This window comes from Dermacentor andersoni, chromosome 2 (assembly GCF_023375885.2).
Source record: "Dermacentor andersoni chromosome 2, qqDerAnde1_hic_scaffold, whole genome shotgun sequence".
NCBI lineage: Eukaryota > Metazoa > Arthropoda > Arachnida > Ixodida > Ixodidae > Dermacentor > Dermacentor andersoni.
In genome coordinates, this window is record NC_092815.1 from 1,202,830 (window position 1) to 1,226,926 (window position 24,097).

The 24,097-nt window shown below is 50.1% G+C and overlaps 1 protein-coding gene across 1 annotated transcript; it reads left to right on the plus strand.

The window, feature by feature from the left end:
* The first annotated feature begins 10,754 nt into the window (after window positions 1-10,754).
* LOC140215813 (uncharacterized) lies at window positions 10,755-19,666 on the plus strand. The gene is made up of 5 exons (XM_072286103.1): window positions 10,755-10,884; window positions 14,177-14,286; window positions 14,503-16,150; window positions 16,239-18,104; window positions 18,465-19,666. Exons 1-5 carry the CDS (start codon window positions 10,755-10,757, stop codon window positions 19,664-19,666), a joined length of 4,956 nt encoding a protein of 1,651 aa, XP_072142204.1.
* The last annotated feature ends 4,431 nt before the right edge of the window (window positions 19,667-24,097 follow it).

The following is a 24,097-nucleotide window of genomic DNA, read 5'->3' on the forward strand; positions in this document are numbered from 1 at the left end:
TAGTATCTTCTAGTGTATTTTGTCATGCACAATTCCTCTCCTGATATAGCTGATGCAGCATCGCCATGTGTCTTGCATTAACCTACGCACCGTGTTCTATGTACCATTTTACTTTTCTTTATGTTTTTAGCCTTCAATGCTTGCAGAGCAGAGAGGCTTCTCTCTTGAATGCAAGCTTTCTCATTTTCCATATTCCTAGTCTCGTTGATGATTACTCTTCTTCCTCGATAGCCTGGGTCTCTGCGCAAGCTACATTGAAGTGATTGATTGCAGAATCTGGTTTTGCTGCCCCACTTGGTTGTGGTAGCCGTGTTACGTTTCTCGGATGTGGCGGCCTGGTCAATTGCATTGGTAAGCAGTCTCTCGAGGTAAGCATTTGCTCCTGCAGTCCGCACAGCGACATAGACTCCCAGTAGACACACACCGTGACGGAGGCTCCCCGTTCGTCCTTTCCCCTCTGCAACGATGAGCAAATTGTGCTTGTGGCCTACCTCGACCATGATTTGCTCAAAACGAGACCAGCATATGTGCTTGCATGGTTCGAAGTGTATGAAGTTGATAGCCGTATGGGTGGAAAGCCCCGCAAAAATGGCTGCCGAAAATGATCCCCATGAAAGCGACTTGCACATATTGAGACAAAGTGGGACACCAAGTGTGAGCCACACATTAGTGGCCCTTGAAAGAAAATAAAAGTGCAGGTTGGAAAGGAATTAATGCTAAAATGCCGGGTAGTTCATGTCGCTGTGTTGCTTGCGGCAGCAGATGCCTGCGTCACCTGATTGCTTCGCAATGGAAGTTGCTCATCTTCAACGGCAACTGTCGGTTCATTCAGGTGCGACGCTCTGTCCAATCTGTTTGTACCGCTGGTTGGCGCTCGTTACCAGACCACTACATGCGACGAAGGCAAGCACTATGCCTGTAGGTAGGCGGCTGAATGTACCGTATAAGAGACCCATGTACGTGAATGCTCACTGTTGCCATATGGTTCGTAGCCAATGTATAATGTACAGTCTTAACCCTATGCGGTGATTGATTGCTGTTTAATTTTGCTGTTGTGTCACTTGGTTACGGTCGCCGTGTTATGCTTCTCGGATGTGGCAGCCTGATGAGTTGCATTGGAAAGCAGTCTCTCGAAGTAAGCATTTGCTCCTGCAGTCTCCACAGCGACAGACTCCCAATTTACACACACCGTGATTCGTGCTCCTCGTTCACCCTTTCCTGCTGCAGCCATGGGAAAATTGCGCCTGTGGCCTTTCCCGGGTGCGATTAAGCACGAACGGAGACCAGCATACGTGCTTACATGGTCTGACGTGTATGAAGTTGGGTGGAAAGGCCCGCAAAAATGGCTGCCGAAGGTGATGTCCACGAAAGCGACTTGTCTATATTGAGATAAAGTGGGACACCAAGTGTGAGCCACAAGTTCGCGGCCGCCGAAAGAAAATAAACGTGCATGTTGGAAAGGAGTTAATGCTAATATGCCAGGTAGACCATGTCGCTGTGTTGGTTGCGGCAGCACATGGCTGCGTCAACTGATTGCTTCGCAATAGAAGTTGCTCATCTTCAACGGCAACTGTCGCTGCAAGCAGGTAGGACACTCTGTCCAATCTGTTTCTCCTGCTGGTTGTCGCTTGTTACCAGACAACCACATGCGAATAAGGCAAGCACTAAGCTTGTAGGTAGGCGGCTGAATGTACCGTAAAAGACCCATGTACGTGAATGCTCACTGTTGCCATGTGGTTCGTAGCCAATGTACAATGTATTCTCTGAACCCTATGCAGTGATTGATTGCTGTTCAATTTTGCTGTTATCTCACTTGGTTACGGACACCGTTTTATGCTTCTCGCATGTGGCAGCCTGGTTCGTTGCATTGGAAAGCTGTCTCTCGAAGTAAGCATTTGCTCCTGCAGTCTGCACAGCGACACAGACTCCCAATTTACACACACCGTGATTCGTGCTCCCTGTTCACCCTTTCCTGCTGCAGCCATGAGAATATTGCGCCTGTGGCCTTTCTCGGTTGCGATTAAGCACGAACGCAGAACAGCATACGTGCTTACATGGTCCGACGTGTATGAAGTTGATAGCCACATCGGTGGAAAGGCCCGCAGAAGTGGCTGATGAAAATGATGCCCACGAAAGCGACTTATCCATACTGAGAACGTGGGACACAAAGTGTGAGCCACACATTAGCGGCCCCCGAAAGAAAAGAAACGTGTAGGTTGGAAAGGAGTCAAATCTAAAACGCTGGGTCGTCCATGTCGCTGTGTTGGCTGCGGCAGCAGATGCCTGCGTCACGCGATAGCATCGCAATGCAAGTGGCTCATCTTTAACGGCGAATGCCTCTGCAAACAGGTGGGACAATCTGTCCAATCTGCTTGCCCCACTGGCTGTCGCTCGTTACCAGACCGCCATGTGCGACGACGACGGTGAGCCGCTTACGAGCTCGCGTCAATGATTCCAGTGTATCTCGACATGCAAATTTTATTTCTGCTATTGCACGAGAATGTACACTGCTTGTCTTCTGCCAATAAAGTCGCACGTTCTGTTCACTCACTTGTGGCTTGTTTGTATGGGCGTCAGTAGAGGCTCTGTGGTTTCTTGGCAATTAGAACGCACCGGCTAAGCGGCAGCCGAGGCATCGAGGCATGCCGCATAGCCGGCAGGGCGAGCACGGCGCGTACGATCGGATACAAGCGTACACGACCGGCGAAAAGCGGCCATTTTCGATATTGCCCTAAAAAAAAAAAAGACTGCATTTCCACTTCCTGTTTTATCAGCGCCATCTGGCGTCCACCTAGGTAAGTTCCATGCGCTGCTGTTGCTTATTTTCGAACCACTGCGGAAGGTACAATTTCCCTTCTCTAAAGTTGTTTCTTTATTCTATGGTGACACTTTATCGCGTTGGCTGATTCCACCAGAAGTAAACAGCGTTTCTCCCCTTATGCCCGCTCTGTTACCTTTATACATCACCGACTTGGCTTCAGAGCAGCAACAAAAACCGTATATAGCCACTTTTCTGCACCTCCTAGAGAATACTCTCGGACTGCGGGTGTCAGGTGCCGCTCCGGCGTCAATCACCACATTTATAAATTCGAGATGGACTTCTCTACAGCCTAAATTATGACTGCCGTGGGCGCAAGTGGCTTCTGGTGGTCCCGCGCCAACTCCGCATTGATATCTGCGCTTCATTTCACGCCGACCCACAGTGTGGCAATGGCGGTGTGTCCAAGACTTACACACGACTTGGGTTTTATTGGAGGGGCATGGGGTATGTACAATTGCGTCAGAAAATACTCATGCCCCGATTGCCAAAGTCGCAAATTAGCCCGTCAACCAGCTGCTCCGTTGCAGCCATTTCCACGTCGAGTCCGCCCCTTCGACCGCGTCGGGACTGACTTATATGGTCGTCTCCCATGTGCGGCTGCTGGCAACCGTCATGCATGCGGAAGCTGCAGCACTCCCAGCGGCCATAGCGCACGATGTCGCTTCCTTCATCGTCTCTCACCGCATCTTACGCCATGGCTCATCTCGTGGGCTCTTGAGTGACTGAGGGCGTGTGTTTCTTTCTCAAGTAGTGAAGTCTCTCTTTCATCAATGCAACTTTATATATCGCGACACCGCCCCCTATCACTCCCACGTAAATGGTCTGACGGAACAGTTCAACCGTACTCTCGGCGACATGCTGTCCACGTATGTTGCCTCGGATCATTACAACCGGTACATTGCTCTGCCGTTCGTAATATACGCCTAAAACACTGCCAAGCAAGCCACAACTGCATTATCTGCGTTTTCCTTCTCTGCGGCCGTGAACCTTCCTGTACCATCGACACAATCCTTCCATATCACCCAGATGCTTCAGAGTTCACTTCGGTTTTTACGGCCGCTGAGCATGTCGAGGAAGGTCGGCAGCTCGCCCACTCACTCAATTCCGCAGGACACACCGGCCAAAAGCTGGGAAGTGATGACAGCCGACCTGCTCCTACCTTCCCAACTGATTCACTTGTATGGCTCTGGGTCCCCTACGAGTCCTGGCCTCCCTTCCAAATTACTACCGAAAGTTGATGATCCTTATTGTGTCGTTGCCCACACTTCGCCCGTCAACTACATTGTCGAACCACTGACGTCCCCAAGTGACCATTGTCGCCGGGGACGTGAAATTGCTCGTGCAGACAGTCTCAAGCCTTATTATGAGTACACGGTTTCGTCATCGCCGTTGGTCGTCAGGATGACTCCTTTTTCAGCTGGAGGAGGAGGAGGAGGAGGAGATTGTAAGGAAGAAGAATGGCACTGCAATGTTCTGGTCACCATAGCGTGTCACGGCCAATGGGCCGATCTAGCTGAGGGATCGTTGCTGCCACTGTTTCTTGCTGACGCTCGCTGAGTTGCCGTGGTTGCTCAGTGGCTATGGTGTTCGCCTGCTGACCGCGAGGTCGCGGGATCGAATCCCGGCCGCGGCGGCCGCATTTCGATGGCGGCGAAAACACCCTTGTGCTTAGATTTAGGTGCACGTTAAGGAACCCCAGGTTGTCAAAACTGCCGGAGTCCACTACGACGTGCCTCATAATCAGAAAGAGGTTACGGCACGTAAAACCCCGTAATTTAAAATTTTTTTCTTGGCGAGTTCAATAAACCTCGTCACAAGAGCTCAAACCTTAAAATAATGCAATTTCTTTTGACGCGGCTGTGCACTACCTTCGGGATCCGCCCAGCAAAGAGGTTTAAAACATACCCGATGCGGAAAAGTACCGTTAAAGTCGCTCATATCCAGCTTTTCTGGATACGGACAAACTAGCGACCCAAGCGGCCCCGGCACGAAGCTAGCGCGTTTTCAATGGGACGAGCGGATTTTTCGCGAATAATAAAAGCTGCAGCTCGATTATTGAAAAAGGCAGGTGACAGACATATTCTGAAAGACAATCCACACGAGCCAAATGCAATGATCACGCTGTGGCAAGCAATAATATTGTTCCAAGAGCGGTTAAATACTCAGCAATGGAAGCCTATGGAAACGGCAAAAATTTGTACTCGATTTTCGAGAAAGAAACTGCAGCAGCGATAAAACTACGGCCTCTATCGTAAGAGCCGCTGCAGCGCATGTAGTGCTGAGGCTCAGCTTTCGATTTTGGCCTATCTCGACTCTCTACGCACGGCATCACACCGTTCCCAAAAGCGATATTCGAAACACAGTCGTGCAAGTTCGCGCGGTATCTATAAAAACCCGAGCGTATCCCTTGCGGAAACGTTGGAAGCCGTGGCCGAATTATCAGACAGTTTTAGAATAGCGTACGTTTGTCGCCTTACGTACGCTAAACGTAAGCACCTTTGCGGGACGTGACGCTGCGTGTCTTGTCATGTCTTTTAGTTTACCTTACGGAAACACAAACGTAAAGAAAACGTTCTAAAACAGGGCGCCGTTTGGTGCCTCGTGCCAAACATATCCAAGCCAAGACGGTCCATTAGGAACCATCCTGCTGTTGCTATGTGGACGCGTCTCGTGCGCCAGAATCGCCGAACGATCTCAGAAAATAGACGTGCTATGCGCTCATGACTAACCTTTCAGGTGGGTTTAGCGAAAGCTCATTACAATAGTTACTGGCGATCAACGCGAGTGACAGCGTAGCCATCACGGGAATTCCCACTGAAGCGGAAGCCATGGGTGCTCCCATTTTCGACAACGCTATTTCTTAGCGTCCGTCAACATTACGGACGTTAAACTCGCCGAATAACGTATGTTATGATAGCGCGCGTGAACCGCAGCAACCCAATAACTTTCCGAGCATGCGCAGTTAGGACGACGCTATTTCTTTACGTTCGTAATGGTTCCACGTTCAGAGGCAAGCGCTAAACTAAAACTGTCTATTTAATCGCTCGAACCTATCGTTCCGCGTCATGCTGCCAGCGGTTCGATGCCGTGGTGCCGTTTGTTTTTAACGCCACGTAGCATTCAGTTCGACAGTCTCCCTCCATATGGCGGAAACACACAACTGAAGATTTGGTTTCAGTTTTGATTTTTTCAGCAGGGCTCTTCAAATATTATATTTTCTATTTTTACATCCTAAAACGTAGGAATGGGTTGCCTATTTGTTAAGTCATTGCTTTATCTGATTTTATTCCTTGGACAACATAACGACAAGCATGCGCATGTCTGTGTTACGTCAAAAAAATATAAAATCGTGCCTTGTAACGTGGAGATAGTCAGGAATTGTGAACATTGCAGCTTCACCATCCTGTGGAACTTCAAGGCAATGCACATGCGTAACTGAATGGGCAAACTTTTAAACACTTTCATTTCTATATAACTGCAGAGTATCAACAAGTTACAACTGTGTGCCAAGAGGGTAGTTCTTTGTAACAACATGTGCATTTATTGCACTTAGTCGGAACATTGGTGGTGCGTTAAAGCAGTGTTTTGGTCGGGTATGGGCGGTTAAGTCACACGACAGGAGCAAATGTTCTTGCGCCCTCTCAACAGAGGGCATATTGACTTGAAGAAGCGGGAAATTTAATCCGTAAAGCGTTTTATTACTGCAGCAGTTCTGAACGCTAACTGCAGAGTGAGTGTCATTCAGTATGTTCGCACGCGCATGTTTTTGTGAGGCAACAGGGAAGGAGAGAGAGTATATGTGGATGTGCGCACCTTGAACGCGCGTGGGTGTGTACTCCTATGAGCGTGAGTGCACGTTCGTGCCTCACTGTTCGAATATGCGTGTGCACGAGTGCGTGTATGCGTGTGCGAGCATACGCGTGTTTGTGTGCGTGCGCGCAGTTCCGTGTGCGTGCGTCCGTATATTTTTGTTGCATGCGTGAGCGCGCGTAAATGAGAATTCGGGCGAGCATGTGTCCTTTGTGTGTGCATATGTGTGCGCGTTTGTGTGAGTGTGTGCGAAGATGCTCGCGCGCGTGTTTATGTGTGTCAGTGAGGGAGCTAGCTAGCATTTCGCCGCTTACATCAACTCTTTTGAGTGAATGTGATATAGAGTTTATTTGAACCCATAGTTAGATCTACGAGACAAGAACAAATGACATTGCATTTATAGCATTATCTCTTTCTAAAAGCGAAATCAACGCAAAAAAAGAAAACAATAACGTAGTTCCGTTTCACTCTGTGAAGAAGTATGACCAGCGAAGCTGTTTATGTGGGCCGCTTAATGACGAACTGCACCTCCGCCGCGAGTCGGCCCGGCATTATACTATCTTCGGGATCGGCCCACCTATGGGGAGTTCTTAACGCCTGCGTCACCTCCGCCGCGGGTCGGTGCGGCATTGCACCATCTTCGGAATCTTGTTCTACACGCGCACACGATAGTGGAAAGTAGCCCTCAACGGCTAGGCTGTGAAAAAACAAAGAAGAAAGAAAATTGGAGGACGCTTAAGCTTTGCCTTCAAGAGTGGAACGCGATAGCGTTATCGCACCCCGTTCGGACCGCCCACTCATTCGCTCGGCATGCTATTGAGTCACACAAAGATATAGTTTTCATATCCAACACTTCTAAGTCCACGACACAACTTTGGGGCATCCTCGCACCGGTACCCGCACGGCCCCAATGCGCTCAAACGAGACGAAGGGGAGAAGCGGGCGAGTGGCGCACCACCTGTCGGGGCAGCGCCGTACATTGCGAGGAGGGGTGTTCTGTGTTTGCCGCAAGATGGCTCTGCGTGTGCGCCAAGCGCAGAAGAAATGTAGCGGAAACGTACTTAGCTGCTCGTTTAACTGCGACTTCTGCAATTTACATGCTCGTAATTACCGATATACAGCGCAGTATAACTTTCTACGGCACGTTTCTAAGGGAACACCGCACTAGAGACGCTTTTGTCCAGCTTTGAGCCATCGAACTCATGGCTGAGTGGTAGCGCCTCCGTCTCACACTCTGGAGACCCTGGTTCGATTCCACCCAGCCCATCTTGCAAGTTGTTTTTATTTATGAATTGCCTTCCGGGATTTTTCGCTCACGGCCAACGGCGCCGACGCAGACGACACCGGCTTTTCTGCGACACGAGCTCCTTAACGCTGTCGCGTTAAAGAACGCTTAAGTCGCCAATATCAGCACCCCAGGTTTCATCACGATGGCACCGCCACCATCGGCACGGCTCCGTGAGCAGCTACCCAGCTGTTCACTTTCGTTATCTTCCATCGGCGGCAGCACATTGTCTTGATGCCAGCGACGCACTAAATCTGCACTATCATAGCTTCATGCATCGCTCCTACGACGAAGCAAGCTATCGGCGGCACACGTTTACTCCTATATTGACATGAAAACTTTAAACGGCCTGCCTTAAAAACACCGTGAATAATAATCGAAAGCGGACTGGCCACAAGGATCATGCTCACGGGGTTATACTATTGATGACAGCACCACAAAAAGAAAAGGCTAGGTGCGGTCAGGCTGACTTTACATGTTGAAAGGACTGACTGAGGCGCTAGTTGATTCATTGTCCAGAAAGAACAGCGCTTGAAGTTGTTAGCGCAGTGTGTAGTGTGTGCGCAGTGTGTTAGCGCTTTGTGTACTGGTCTTGAAGCGCTATTCTTTCTGTGACATTACACATGTTCTTTTTCTGCGCCAGCTACGCTTTCCAGGATCGTTTAATAGGAAATTTTTTGTTCGCATAGCTCTTCCAGAAGCATGCTTAACCAAATTTCTTCGTCGGCTACATAATCTCGAGTATGGCCTCCAAATTGCTAATTTTCTTGAGCCACCTAAGATCAATTACTGAAATTTTAATTAACGCAGCTTTGTTAATTAGGCACACGACTTCTCAACTTACTCCGCATCCAAAGGGTGCCAATATGAACACTCGAATGATAAAATGTTGTCAACAATATTTTTCTTTATTTAATACCTTCGTTTGGTGCGGTGAAAAGCTGCCGGCGTATTGATGGCGCTGTAGGCTTATTATAAAACAAGTGCGAAAGCTTGGACAGGTTTTCTTAGCGCAAAGCAAGTTCATGAGCTTCAGCACATGTGCTCAACAGTGCATTTGTGCCTTTACAATGGACTATTCTACATTACACAAGAGGCACCTCAGCGCTACGGTACATCACGCAAGGTGTGCGAGTACATTGTGCGCGCTCCTGTTTAGTTTTCTGAGCGTTGGTGGCATAAGGCTCGGTTTCCTGGCATCATCAGGAATAAAAACAGCTGCCTTGGGGAACAAAGCATTGGATACATTGTCAGTACTTTGTAACATATGGATCAGCGCGGACATGTATGTTAGAACGAAATGTACTTAAATATTAATATGAGGGTGCTGCTGCATATACTTTGGTTGTCTAATGTTAGGATATAAAGAAAAAAATACCGTGATTTCGTGACAATTAACGCTGACATGCCTACAGCTCCGACACAGTACCCGTGGTGAAACTGGCTGCTGGACTACAGGGGTACATTGAACTACGAAATGCTGGTTTGGTAAATACCGGTAATTTAAAAGTGTTTAGCTCTTGAAATTTTGGGATGTCGGAGCCGCTGTGCAGTCTCGGGGGACCATTTTACCGCCAGCATTATGCTTCAGCTAATATTCAAACCAACTGTACACTGTGTTTGCTTTTTTGGGTGAGCTTTCTTTAGCGTCTAACCACTGTTCCAAACTTATCGGTTAGCTCAAGACCCGCCCTCGTGTGTTTCTAATATCCAGTATGTTGACACGGATTAAATAGCGAGAGAGCATCAACCGTTGGCAATGGTAAGCTGACTACGAGAAGAAAGGTAGCTCTCCAACCATTTAAACACATTTTCAGGAAGACCAAGGCAGGCGAGCTTGAAGGATAAGCAACGACGACTGACTTGGTCGAACGCTTTCCTGAAGTCTAAGAATACGCAATCCACCACCAATTCTTTACCGATTTACCCATGGAATTCAACGAGTTGTGTGTCCCAGGGCTAGGCCTGGGACACAATATCCATGCTGGTTGTGGAAAAAAATACCTGTGCTCACGGATATGTTTAGCTATGTGGCTTACAAAATATGCTCCACCATATTTTATGCTTCGCATAACAGAAAAATTGGGTGGTAATGTTCATTATTATTTTTAGATCCTCCTATATGAACCGGTACAACATTTGCGGTACTACTTAGGGCAGGTAGTGACCGCGGATCCGGATCATGAGATTGAAATAATCAGAATAAAAATGGGCTGGGGTGCGTTTTGCAGGCATTCTCAGATCATGAACAGCAGGTTGCCATTATCCCTCAAGAGAAAAGTGTATAGCAGCTGTGCCTCACCAGTACTCACCCACGGGACAGAAACCTGGAGGGTTACAAAAAGGGTTCTACTTAAATTGAGGACGACGCAACGAGCTATGGAAAGGAGAATGATGGGTTTAACGTTAAGGGATAAGAAAAGAGCAGATTGTGTGAGGAAACAAACACGAGTTAATGACATCTTAGTTGAAATGAAGAAAACGCAAATGGACATTGGCCGGACATGTAATGAGGAGGGAAGATAACCGATGGTCATTAAGGGTTACGGACTGGATCTCAAGAGAAGGGAAGCGTAGCAAGGGGCGGCAGAAAGCTAGGTGGGCGGATGAGATTAAGAAGTTTGCAGGGACAACATGGCCACAATTAGCACATGACCGAGGTTGTTGGAGAAATATGGGAGAGGTCTTTGCCCTGCAGTGGGCGTAACCAGGCTGATGATGACGTTTGCAACTTTCCATTCGTCTAGAACTGTTTCCATTTTCATCGAAAGTGCGAACAGACGATGGAGAAGACGACTCATCGGGCATGCATATTCCTTCAAAACGCGGTTCGGTATCATGTCTGGGCAGTTTGCTTTGCTGGGCTTTATGGCGCTCAGGAGCAGGAAGATTTCTTCTTCAGAAAGCGAAATTGCCTCCATCGATTGCGTTACTTGGTTAACATCTGGCAAGAAGGCACTGTCTCCAGGTGAGTGTGCCGGAAACACTGATTTGAAGTAATTGTTTACGACGACAGCTTTGTGTTCATTATCCGTAACAATTCCGTCCACCGTAAGAAGGTGCGTATACCCATATCTTGTTTACCATTACTATGAATAAATTTCCAAATTGATTTGCTGTTACTTTTTATGGAAGCTTCCATGTCCCGGAAAATTTTTTTGGCTTGAAGAATTTTGCTCTTGAAAGAACACGGAAATCCGGAAACTTTATCTAGGATGGCAACCGATTTGACCTTACGAAAGCAAACGAATAAGCGGCGTGATTTATTAATAATGCTGCCAGTTTCACGCGTCATCCATGGCTTATCCTTCGTCTCTTAAAGCTAAGTATCTTAAATGGGACGTGTTGCTCAGTCATAGTTAGGACTTTAGGTCTCAGGAGCAACCATGCATCGTTGATGTCATGACGACTGCATTTTGCGTCATACATGGAGTAAAAAAGGTCTAGCTCATCCCGGATTGCGTCGTAATTACCTTGATTGTAGAAGTACACTTTTCGTTGCGACTGTTTACATTTATGCCGATACAGATACTTGAAAGAAGATAAAACTATTTTGTGGTCGCCTATGCCAGGCACACATGTAGTATCCTTTATTATCGTGGATTCATTTATGAATTGAAGATTCAGAACGGTGGATGAGCCTGAGCACACCCGTGTCGGCTCTAACACATGCTCAGATAAGATTAAGCCGTTAACAAAGCTTCCCAGGGCGTCGTGCAATGATGAGTGAAAAAAATCTGGGTTCTTCATATCCAGCTTTTCTGGACACGTACCAACTAGCGCCCCAAGCGGTCCCGGCACGAAGCTAGCGTGTTTTCAATAGAGCGAGCGGGTTTTTCGCGAATAACAAAAGCTGCAGGTCGATTATTGAAAGAGGCAGGTGAGAGACATGTTCTGGGAAGAAAATCCACACGAGACAAATACAGTGAACCTGCTGTGGCAAGCAATAATTCTGTTCCCAGAGTGGTTAAAGATTCTGCAATAGAAGACTACAGAAACGACGAAAATTTGTGCTCGATTTTTGAGACAAAAACGGCACCTGTAATAAAACTACGACTTCTATCGTAAACGTCGCTGCAGCATACGTAGTCTGCAGAGTGATCTTTGACTGATACCTATCTCGACACTACACATGGCGTAACACTGTTCCCAAAAGCGATTTTTGACACACAGTCGTGCAAGTTCACGTGGTATCTATAAAAACCAGATCGTATATCACTTGCGGAAACGTTGGAAGCCGTGACCGAGTCGTTCAATCGCTCGCACTTATCCTTCCGCGTCATGCTCGCAGTGGGTTGGATGCGGTAATACTTTTATTTTTTGATCGCCACGTAGGACTGAGTTCGACAGTCTTCCACCAGATGGCCGAAACACAAAACTCAAGGTTTGGTTTCAGTTTTGGCTTTTTCGGGAGGGCACTTCAAATATTATATTAAAAATTTTTTACTTCCTAAAACGTAGGAATGGGTTACTTATTCGTTAAGTCATCGCTTGTATTATCAGATTTTATTCCATGGACAGTAAAACAACCAGGATGCGCATATCTTTGTGTTGCGTTAAAAAATACTTTTGTGCCTCGTAGCATGAACATACTCAGGAATTCTGGACATTGCACCTTCACGACAATGCACATGCGTAACGGAACTTCACGACAATGCACATGCGTAACGCAATGAGCAAATTTTTAAATTTTATTCTTGTATAACAGCCGAGTATCAACAAGCTTCAAATGTCTGCACCAAGACGGTAGTCTTTTCTAACAACATATGCATTTAAGGCATTTAGTCGGAACATTGGTGGTGCATCGAAGCAATGTTTTGGTTGGGGATGGGCGGTTATGTCACACGACAGGAGCAAATGGTCTTGCTCCTTCTCAGCAGAGGGCACATTGACTTAAAGAAACGCGAAACTCAAACCGTAAAGCGATTTATTGCAGCTAGAGTTTCGAATGGTAATTGCAGGGCGAGTGTCACTCAGTCTGTTTGCATGCGCATGTTTTAACGCGATAGCGTTAAGGAGCTCGTGTCGCAGAAAAGCCGGTGTCGTCGTCGTCAGTGTCGGCGTCCGCGGCGTTGGCCGTGAGCGATAAATCATGGTAGGCACTTCATAAATAAAAAGCAACTTCCAAGATGGGCTGGGTGGGAATCGAACCACGGTCTCCGGAGTGTGAGACGGAGACGCTACCACTCAGCCACGAGTGCGATGCTTGAAAGCGGTACAAAAGCGCGTCTAGTGAATGCGTTGTTGCCTTAGAAACGTGCCGTAGAAAGTTATACTGCGGTGTATATCGGTAATTATGAGCATGTAACTTACAGAAGTCGCAGTTACACGAGTAGCGAAGTACGTTTCCGCTACATTTCTTCTGCGCTCTGCGCACATGCAGAGCCATCTTGCGGCAAACACAGAAGAACCCCTGCTCGCAATGTGCGGCGCTGCCCCGACATGTGGCGCGCCACTCGCCCTCTGACGTTTCGCCGTGCACCCTCACGGGTTGCAGAATCAAGCGTCTTTCCTTTCTTTAGATCGCTATCTTCGCTCACCCGCTTCTCCCCTTCGGGCTGTGCGGGGACCGGTGCGAGGATGCCCCAATACCCTTGCGTTTATTAAGTTTTCTCGCTCTCTCACCTTCCAACATCCAGCGTGTGTCACTCGAACACTGGTGTTTAGGCGACGCGGCTCCTCTTTCCGCTCACAGCGCGATTGCTAGGTGCAGCGTCCGATGCGGGACGCTTCTGAAGTGATCGCTGCGCCGTAGCGCTTCTGCTGGGAAAGCGTCCCCTGCGATGTGTGCCGAGCTGCTTCCGAGGAGTCATGCTTCTGCATGGTGCTCCCAAGCGAGATAGAGGACAATCCCATCAAGGCGTCAGCCCCATGATCGCATCCGCCTTCATGGCGCGTCGCGGCCCGGCTTTCTCCCTCCGAGACACCGAGTTCTTTGGTTCGTTCCGCTTGCTCAGGCGCACGTTTCGTTGCCGCGCCAAACGCTGCGTTGCTCGGCGCTCACCGCGTGATTCCTGAGTGCAAAGTCCGACGCGGGGCGCCTCATAAGTGATTGCTGCGCCGTAGCGCATTGTCTTACACCCCTTGGCAGGTCGACGGGTGTTGTATTGCAGGGCCTTGCGCGCTCGCTCTTGAGACGCGTGTGATGGAAGCAGCGCCGTCTACCAGTGCCGGGCGCACTACAGTGTCTTGCTCATCAGTGTCTTCCTCGCCGGCGAGTACTGATGGACCATCTCCGTCAACTAGTGTTCGACCATGAGAAAGGCCACGCAAGACGGAGGCACAGAAGGCGGAGACCAGAGCTCGCCATGCTGAGGCCATGCGACGAAAGCGGCGTGGGAACGCCGAGCTGCGGGAACGAGAGGTTCAGGCGAAACGGAAACGGCGGACCGTGAGCCCGGAATTCAGGGCAAGGGAGGCCGAGGCAATGCGGCTTAAACGTGCCGAAGATGCATGCCGAACGGCCAGGGAAGCCGACGCCAAACGGCAGCAACGACATTCAAACGCCGCGCTGAGAGCCAGGGAGGCTGAGATCAAACGCCAGCGCGGTGACATGAATCCCCAAATACGAGCGCGGGAAGCTGAGGTCAGGCGACAACAGCGGCAAGAAAATCCTGATTTGAGGGCGCGTGAAGCTGAAGTCAAGCGTGAGCAGCGACAAGAAGACCCCGAGTACAGAGCACGTGAGGCCGAGGCCCGGCGCCAACAGCGGCAAGATGCTGGACTGAGGGCGCGTGAAGCTGAGGCCAAGCGTCAGCAGCGACAAGAACACCCCGAGTACAGAGCACGTGAGGCGGAGGCCCGGCGCCAACAGCGGCATGAAGATGCTGGACTGAGGGCGCGTGAAGCTGAGGCTAAGCGTCAGCAGCGGCAGGAAGACCCTGAGTTCAGAGCACGTGAGGCCGAGGCCCGGCGCCAACAACGGCAGGAAAGCTCGGAGTTGCGGACGAATGAGGCCCAAGCCAGACGACAACAGCGGCAAGACTGTCCAGAAATTCGAGCCAGGGAAGCCGAGGCCAAGCGACTAAGGCGACGAGCCGAGGCAGAACAACGAGCGCGGGAAAGGTTAAGCCAGCACGCGAGTGCGACAAACATGTTTCAGAAACGCTTCACACAGAATCCATTTGGCTACTCTTGCTCTGTGTGCGATCGGCTTTGGCACAAGAACGACCTAAAGCCTCTTCCAGAAGCGCATGCCACAGTGGTTGCCGACGCATTTCGGACGGATGTTTCTGGGTTCGAGGTGTGTCGCACTTACATGCAGACCACCCGGCGAAATCGCATTCCTAACTACTCCACTACGAATGGCTATGCGTACCCACCTAAGCCGGCACATTTACCAAACATTGATCTCGTGAGTGAGCGAGTTGTGTCACCGCGGATCCCCTTTATGCAGATTCGGAGGTTGCTGTACAGCAACAGCGGCCAGTTCGCCATCAGAGGTCCGATTGTGAACGTGCCTATCAACGTCGACATAACGGTCCAAATGCTGCCTCGAGATGTCGACGAAGATCAGGCATTGTGTGTTCACATTAAGCGCCGGATGATATACAAGAGTGTGTACATTCGTGGCATGGTCAAGAAGACTGAGTTGCTTCCCTGGCTTGTGTTCCTGGAGAAGTCTACGTTGTATCGCTACTATGGCATCCGAATCAGTCGAGAGAAGGCAGACAAATTGTGCGACAACATGGTAGAGCCAAGCGACGAGAATGCCAAACGTATAGGCGATCCTGTAGACCACCATGATCCGATGGAGACAGCATTGGCCATGTCGCTCGGTCAACAGACACTCATCATCGACGACAGCAACGTTCTGGTTGTGGCGCCAGGGGAAGGAATAACACCCGTCAGCATTGTCTATGATCAACACGGGGAGGAGCTGTCATTTCCACAAATCTACCTCGGTGAGCCTCGAAATATCAGCCCAGACAGCAAGCCTAGTGTCTGCACCATGGCATCGAGCGAGTGTAGGAGAACTGACCGCAGGGGTGCGACAGCTTACCACGTGCTCTATATGGCAGCCAAAGTTATGCGTACGCGAGTTGCATCGTCGGTAAACGTCTTCTTCAGGAACACATCTGTCATGGCCGTTGTAACCAAGGCGCAGCTGAACGACCGAGAATTTGTCGAGAACACGGTGGATCATGACATGGCGTTCATGAATGGTGTGCCAAACACGGTCCAGTACTGGCACCGACGCAAGCAGGACGTGTTTGCCATGATCCGCCAGCTCGGTAAGCCAAGTGCGTTCCTTACTCTGTCTGCCTCTGAATGAAATACACTGGGGCGGATTGATGAGGCTCCTACAACGTCTTCACACAGATCCAAACCAACCGCAAGTGCCATTCGAACAGCTCCGCCTCTGTGAAAAGTCCATGCTCGTGAGCGATGATCCGGTGGTGTGCTCAGTGTACTTCGATCACATAGTGCGGGTGATAATGCAGATTCTACAACACAAGACACTTTCTCCGTTCGCCCCCTATGTGGTCAAGGAGTACTTCAAACGCATTGAATTCCAGCATCGGGGCGGTGCTCACGCTCATCTGTTGCTCTGGCTCGAGAATGCGCCCAACGAGGAGCTTGGCCCGCAAATGCCCGGAACAGTCCGTATGGCCGAACATTTAATCTCTCTGGACGCCGAAAGCCTTCATAGACCTCGCTGTCAGACGCACCAGCACACACAGACGTGTTACAAGAACGGCAGAACAAGATGTCGGTTTAACGCGCCTTTCTGGCCGATGGAAGAAACTCGAGTGATCATCCCACTTCCGCCTGCCCATACTGAAGAAGAAAAGAAGTCTCGCACAAAGTTGAAGGAGAGATACAACATTCACGCCGCTCTTGAAACAACAGTCTACGAATCGATCGAGGATATGCGCCGCCACAATAACGTCGCAGATGCCGAAGAGTACATTACAATTGTACGTGCCGGCATTTCCCGCCCGACTCTGATGTTGAAAAGGAATTGTGATCAAGTTCACTTCAATTTCTTCAACCCGTGGATAGCGTCTGTACTGAACTCTAATATGGACCTACAGATCGTCCTAGATGTGTACGCTTGTGCGGCATACGTGGTCGAATATGTGAACAAGGCAAACCAAGGCATGTCGAACCTGCACAAAGACCTCCGTGCAGTCGTGGACGAATCTCCACACTCGAGTGTAACCTACACCCAAGCCCTCCGACAACTCAGCGTGAAGATGCTGCAAGCAGTCGAGATGTCCGCGCAGGAGGCGGCCTGGTATCTGCTCGGCCTCGGCATGTCGCACGCGAGTCGCGTCGTGGTCACAGCCAACACCTCGTGGCCGGAGGAACGAGTTCGCATCCGCAAGAGTCGGGAGCTGATGGATCGTGATGGGTTGGATGAGAGCAGCACGGACGTGTGGTGCAAGACGACCATACAGAAGTATGAGGACCGCCCGGAAGGTCAAGCTGCGCTCACGTACGCCGAACAGCTGACGTCGTTTAACGACAACGGCCGACCGAGAGCACACCCTGCAGTTCTTCGCTACCACGCCTATTCAGTGTCCGACGTGCTCAACTTTAAGCGCGAGCACGTGCTTCTCTTCCACCTGTTTCGGCGTGAGGTGGATATCCTAGACAATAACAAGTTCGTCGAAATTTACGACAACTGCGTGTCGGAAATCCTGGCTGTCAAAGCTCGCTTCAGCAGTCCTCACATTGATCGTACTGAAATGGAAGAGCTTTGTAAGAACATAATAAACGAAGAAGTTGCTCAGCGAGAGGCTTTCGACACACACACAGAGGTGGGGCGCAGGATGACCGATCTACTCGTGGACGTAAATGACGACTCCGACATCCTCGGCGAGGTTGGACAAGAAACGGCCGTGCAACAGGCTCAGCGCGAGAGTGCTCAAGCGGCTGCCGCGAGATGTCCAGCCGTCCAGATGCGCACGGACATCATGCCCACCGACGTCTACTTACATCGAATGAGGATGATGAATGCGGGCCAATTTGAGATCGTGCGCGAAGTCATTCATCGCCTGACCACGCCCGACTCGGAGCCCTTGCAAGTCTTCTTTACCGGAGCAGCCGGTTGTGGCAAGACGTTCGTGCTACGCACCATAATGGACGTTTACAACCGCTATTTCAGAAGTGGAAACCGGGATGTGAGCATCAACTCTTTCGTTGCCTGTGCGACCACCGGCAAAGCAGCCGTGGCAATCGGTGGGGTTACAGTGCATGCCGCCTTCAAACTCGTCGTATCTGGCAAGAATCCGGACAGGGGTCTCAGCTCGAGTGACGCTAATTCCTTCCGTTGCATCTTCAAAGAAGTCAAGTGTATCATAATCGACGAAATCAGTATGATGTCGGCAGACACGCTTGTGCTGATTGATCGGAGACTTCGCACAATCTCCCTTAAGTACACGGAACCGTTTGGCGGATTCGATGTCATTGTATGCGACGACTTGAGGCAGCTTCCGCCGGTCAGAGCAGCTGATGTGTATAGGAGGTCTAAATTGCACGAGAGTGTCTTTGATACGGAAAGTATGCCGTGGCATAACCTCTCCTACTTCTAACTCAAAGATGTCGTGCGCCAGAGCGACAAGAGGTTTGCCACCATACTGACCAAGATCGGGGACGGGATAGGGCTAACTGTGGACGAGGTGTCTCTCTTGGAAAGCCGCTTTGTGACCACCGAAGAAGCCGCCAACAAGTGCCCATCCGGAGTGCGCCTCTTCTACACAAACAAAGATGCTGACGCCTTTAACATCTCGACCGCCGAGGCCTGTACCGAATACGCGATACACTGCCCGGCTACAGACACCATTTGTGGGCACAGGTCCGACGAGGAGTACACGCACGCCAAAGTCAGAGTCGCCACCATGTCCAAAGTTCAGATGGCCAACTTGGCCCCTAACATCCTGCTATGTCTTGAGAAGCCCTACATGGTCATACGGAACATCGACGTATCGGACAGCCTTGTCAATGGTAGTGTGGGGATCCTCGGGCTTGTGCAAAGGGACACAGACGACAACCCCCTGCGCTTATGGATAGAGTTTCCCACTGGTGTGGGTGCAGCGGCCTTGCTGAAGGGACGACGCTACCGAGCCAACGATCCTGACATTTGCAGTAATTGGGTTCCCATCGAGCTCATCACCATCGGGTGCCACTTGAAAGGACATGGTCTGGGCCACATAACCGTCAGGCGCAAGCAATTCCCCGTGGTCCAGGCGAGCGCAATAACCATTCACAAATCTCAGGGTGGCACCTACGATAAGGTTGTGGTCGATTACTCAAAGTCACACAATCAGAAGCTTGTGTACGTCGCTCACAGCAGGGTTACCACCATCGACGGGTTGTACCTGATGAACAAGGACAACGACCATTGCTTCCACCATTTCAAGGAAAACCCGGATCGCGCTCTTGCCGACGAGTTCAGGAGACTCGGCAACCATCGTCTCCAGAACATCACTGCCGAGTGCAACAAGATGCTGGCAGAGTACTTTGTCACCGTGGGCTGTGTCAACGTGCGCTCCCTGGGTGCACACTCTCTGGACGTCGCCAAGGATTTTGTTCTCACAAACACTACCGTACTGTGTTTCACCGAGACCTGGATGGACCGGAAGCCTCCCTACGACATTGATGGGTATCACTGCATCAGCGCGGCGAAGCGCTCCGACAACCGCGCTGCCGGTGTGGCCATTTATGTCAAACGAGAGGTGCAGGCGGAGGACGTTTTCCTGGTCCAACGGGTCTACGAGTACGGTGAAGTTTGTGCTGTTTGACTTGGCAGTGTGGTAATTGCGTGTATATACATTGCGCCCGGAACCGGTGAGACGGCAGCGGCAGACCTTATCGTGAGAGAGCTGCAGCCCTGGATTGGGAAGGAGACGTTGTTGGTTGTCGGAGATTTCAATCAGAACGTTCTGATATCTAGAACATTTCCGGACATGCTACACGTGCGGGCTGGTTTGCAGATGGCTACTCCGATGAACGCAATTTCGGCCAACCGCAATACGTGTATAGATCTCGCGTTCCATAGCCAGGGCACGGTTAAAGAGGTCAAGTACTGCAGTTGTCATTTCACAGACCATAAGGCGATGCTTCTTGCGGTCGGGCGGAAGAAGCCAACAGAAGAGCAACAAGTCGAAGGGGAGCAAGAACAAGGAATAGAACGCAGACCAGAGGAGGCAACAATTGACGAATTCAGAGGGGATGCCAATGCGGATGATGTTGATACGGGTGCTGTTGACACTACCGCAATCATAGCGTGATGACAGTGCTCTTGAAGATAAGGGACGACATTCATCCAGGTGTGTCATGCCAGAAGAGCGCTTTGAAGGAGTCCACAATGACTTACACTACGATGAGTGAAAATGCCAGTGTGGTGTGTATGTATGTGTGTGCTGACTGACCGACATACTCAGCGCGTGTGAATGCTAAAGGAACAGGGGAGCAAGAAACGTTGTAGTGTGCACAACACAGTGCGATAATGTAGATTGTGAGAAGCACTTGTTTGAACAAATAATTAGAAAAAAGTTGTACTGTGCACTTAGAAGTGTTGTGTATGAAAACTATGTCTTTGTGTGACTCAAGAGCATGCCGAGCGAATGAGTGGGCGGTGCGAACGAGGTGCAATAACGCTATTGCGTTCCACTCTTGAAGGCGAAGCTTAAGCGTCCTCCAATTTTTTTTTTTTTTGTGAGGCAACAGGGAAGGAGATGAAGTGTAAATGGGTGTGCACACCTTGAGCATGCTGCGTGTGTACTTGTATTTGTATTTTGCATCTCAGTATTTGAATATGCGTGCGCACAAGCCCGTGTATGCGTGTGCGAGCATACGCGTGTTTGTGTGTGCGTGTGAGTCCCGTGTGGGTGTGTGCGTACATTCTCGTGCGTGCGTGCGTGCGTGCGTGCGTGGGCGTGTGTAAATGTGAATGCGGGAGAGCCTGTGTCGTATCCCTCTGTGTGTGCGTTTGTGTGAGTGTGTGCGAACGTACGTGCGTGGACGCGTGTAAATGTGAATGCGGGCGAGCCTGTGTCGTATCCCTCTGTGTGTGCGTTTGTGTGAGTGTGGGAACGCGCGTGTGTACGTATATTTCTGTGCGTGTGTGCGTGGGCGCGTGTAAATGTAAATGCGGGGAGCCTGTGTCTTATCTCTGTGTGTGTGTGTTTTTGTGAGGGTGTGCGAACGTTCATGTGTGCGTATATTTGTGTGCGTGCATGCGTGCGTGGGCGCGTGAAAATGTGAATGTGGGCGAGCCTGTGTCGTATCTGTGTGTGTGTGCGTTTGTGTGAGTGTGTGCGAACGCGCGTGTGTGCGTACATTGTTGTGCGTGCGTGCTTGCGTGGGCGAGTGTAAATATAAATGCGGGCGAGCCGGTGTCGTATCTCTGTGTGTGCGTACATTGTTGTGCGTGCGTGCTTGCGTGGGCGCGTGTAAATGTGAATGCGGGCAAGCCGTGTCGTATCTCTGTGTGTGTGCGTCTGTGTGAGTGTGTGCGAACGCGCGTGTATGCGTACATTGTTGTGCGTGCGTGCTTTCGTGGGCGCGTGTAAATGTGAATGCTGGCGAGCCTGTGTCCTATCTCCGTGTGTGTGCGTTTGTGTGAGTGTGAACGTGCGTGGGCGCGTGTAAATGTGCATGCGGGCGAGCCTGTTTCGTATCTCTGTGTGTGTGCGTTTTTGTGAGGGTGTGCGAACGTGCGTGTGTGCGTATATTTTTGTGCGTGCATGCGTGCGTGGGCGCGTGTAAATGTGAATGCGGGCGAGCCCGTGTCCTATCTCTGTGTTTGTGCGTTTGTGCGAGAGTGCGCGAACGCGCGTGTATATGTGAATGCGGGCGAGCCAGTGTCGTATCACTGTGTGTGTGTGTTTGTGTGAGTGTGCGCGAAGGCGCGTGTGTGCGTGCGTGGGCGCGTGTAAATGTGAAAGCGGGGAGCCTGTGTCGTATCTCTGTGTGTGTGCGTTTTTGTGAGGGTGTGCGAACGTGCGTGTGTGCGTATATTTCTGTGCGTGCATGCGTGCGTGGGCGAGTGTAAGTGTGAATGCGGGCGAGCCTGTGTCCTATCTCTGTGTGTGTGCGTTTGTGCGAGAGTGCGCGAACGCGCGTGTAAATGTGAATGCGGGCGAGCCTGTGTCGTATCTCTGTGTGTGTGCGCTTGTGCGAGTGTGTGCGTGCGTGGGCGCGTGTAAATAGGAATGCTGGCGAGCCTGTGTCATATGTTTGTGTATGTGCGTTTGTGTGCGTACATTCATGTGCGTGCGTGTGTGGGCGCGAGCGTGGGAGCGTGTAAATGTGTATGCGGGTGAGCCTCTGTCGTATCTTTGTGTGTGTATGCGTTTCTCTGAAGGTGTGCGAACGCGCGTGCGTATATGCGGGCGTGCGCCCATTTATGGGCGTGTGTGCATGGGCACGTGTAAATGAGAATTTGTGTGTGTTTGTGTGCGTGTGTGTGTGTGCGTGCGTGCGTGCGTGCGTGCGTGTGTGTGTGTGTGTGTGTGTGTGTGTGTGTGTGTGTGTGTGTGTGTGTGTGTGTGTGTGTGTGTGTGTCTGTGTGTGTGTGTGTGTGTGTGTGCGTGTGTGCGTGTGTGTGTGTGTGTGTGTGTGTGTGTGTGTGTGTGTGTGTGTGTGTGTGTGTGTGTGTGAGCAAGCGGGCTAGCATGAATTTCTCCGGTTACACCTGCTCTTGAGGATGAATGGGATATAGAGTTTATTTAAACCCATATTTAAATCTACGAGACAAGAATGAATGACATTGCATTTATAGCATTATCTCTTTCTAAAAGCGACATCAATGCAAATAACTGTGCCCTTCGACTCTGTGAAGAAGGATGAGCAGCGAAGCTGTGTATGTGGGCTGATTAATGGCGAACTGCACCTCCGGCGCGGGTGGCCCGGCATAGTACTATTTTGGTGATCGGCCCAAGTATGGGAGTGCTTAACGCTTGCTTCACCTCCGCCGCGGGTCGGTTTGGTATTGCACTATCTTCAGTATCGGCCCATGTATGGGGACTGCTTAACGCCTGCTTCAGCTCCGCCGCGGGTCGTTCCGGTATTGCACTATCTCCTGGATAGGCCCAGGTATGGGGAGCGTTTAACGGCTGCTTCACCTCCGCGGCGGGTTGGCCTGGCATTGCACTACATTCGGTATCTGCCGACGTATGGGGAGCGCTGAAAGCCAGCTTCACCTCGGTTGCGGGTCGGGCCGGTATCGCACTATCTTTGGGATCGGCCCACGTAAGGGGAGTTCTTGATGCCTGCGTCACCTCCGCGACGGGTCAGTCCGGTATTGTGCTATCTTCGGGATTTGGTTCTACACGCGAACACGAAAGCGGGGAAAGTAGCCCTTAAGAGGAAGCTTTAGCTCTGCTGCTCCTATCTCGATACATTTAAAACGAGAATTCGTTTTTCTCGGCAACCACTGCACCAATTTTGACAAAGTTTGTGGCACTTAAAAGAAGAACTTAAAATCTAGTGACTGATGGTTTTGAATTCTTGATTTAGGTCATCGTTTGTTTATTCAAAATTGGCAAAAATTGCAAATTTTCAGAAAACAAAACCATCAAGCTTACAACTTTGTCTTTCGGCAATGAAAAATTATATCATTATTCTGTGCATTGCAGCTAACAGCAAATCTAAAGCGGACAAAATTGACATATTACACATGAATCTCAAAAATTTAGTAATGTGCAAATACAGTTTTGCAGAACCCTTGTTCACAACGTAACGAATTCACGTAAGATATAAATAGACATATAAAATTTGTCCGCTTTGAGTGATCTAATATATGCCGTTTACAGAACCGCGATATCTGTTGTTGATGCGGAGGCATTAATTTGTAACCTTCGCGTTTCAATATTTCTCGCACTTCCGAATTTTCGAGTACTCTTTTAACAAAATTCAGGCCCTAAATAAAAATTCCGCTTCCAACAGTCACTAGAATTTACCTTTCTCTCTGGAATCTAGCAGATGTAATTAAAATCGGTCCAGGGATTATCTCAGAAAAGCGTTTCGGCGTTTTACGTCTATTTGAATAGGGCGCATCGGAGTTGAGTCCGAGACAAAGCCTCCCCTTAACAGCTTCGCTGTAAAAACACAATAATAAAGAAAAAAAAACACGTCTAAGCCGTCAATATCACCGCCCCAGATTTCGTCACGATGGCAGCGTCACCATCAGCACGGCTCCGTGAGCAGCAACCAAGCTGTTCAACTTC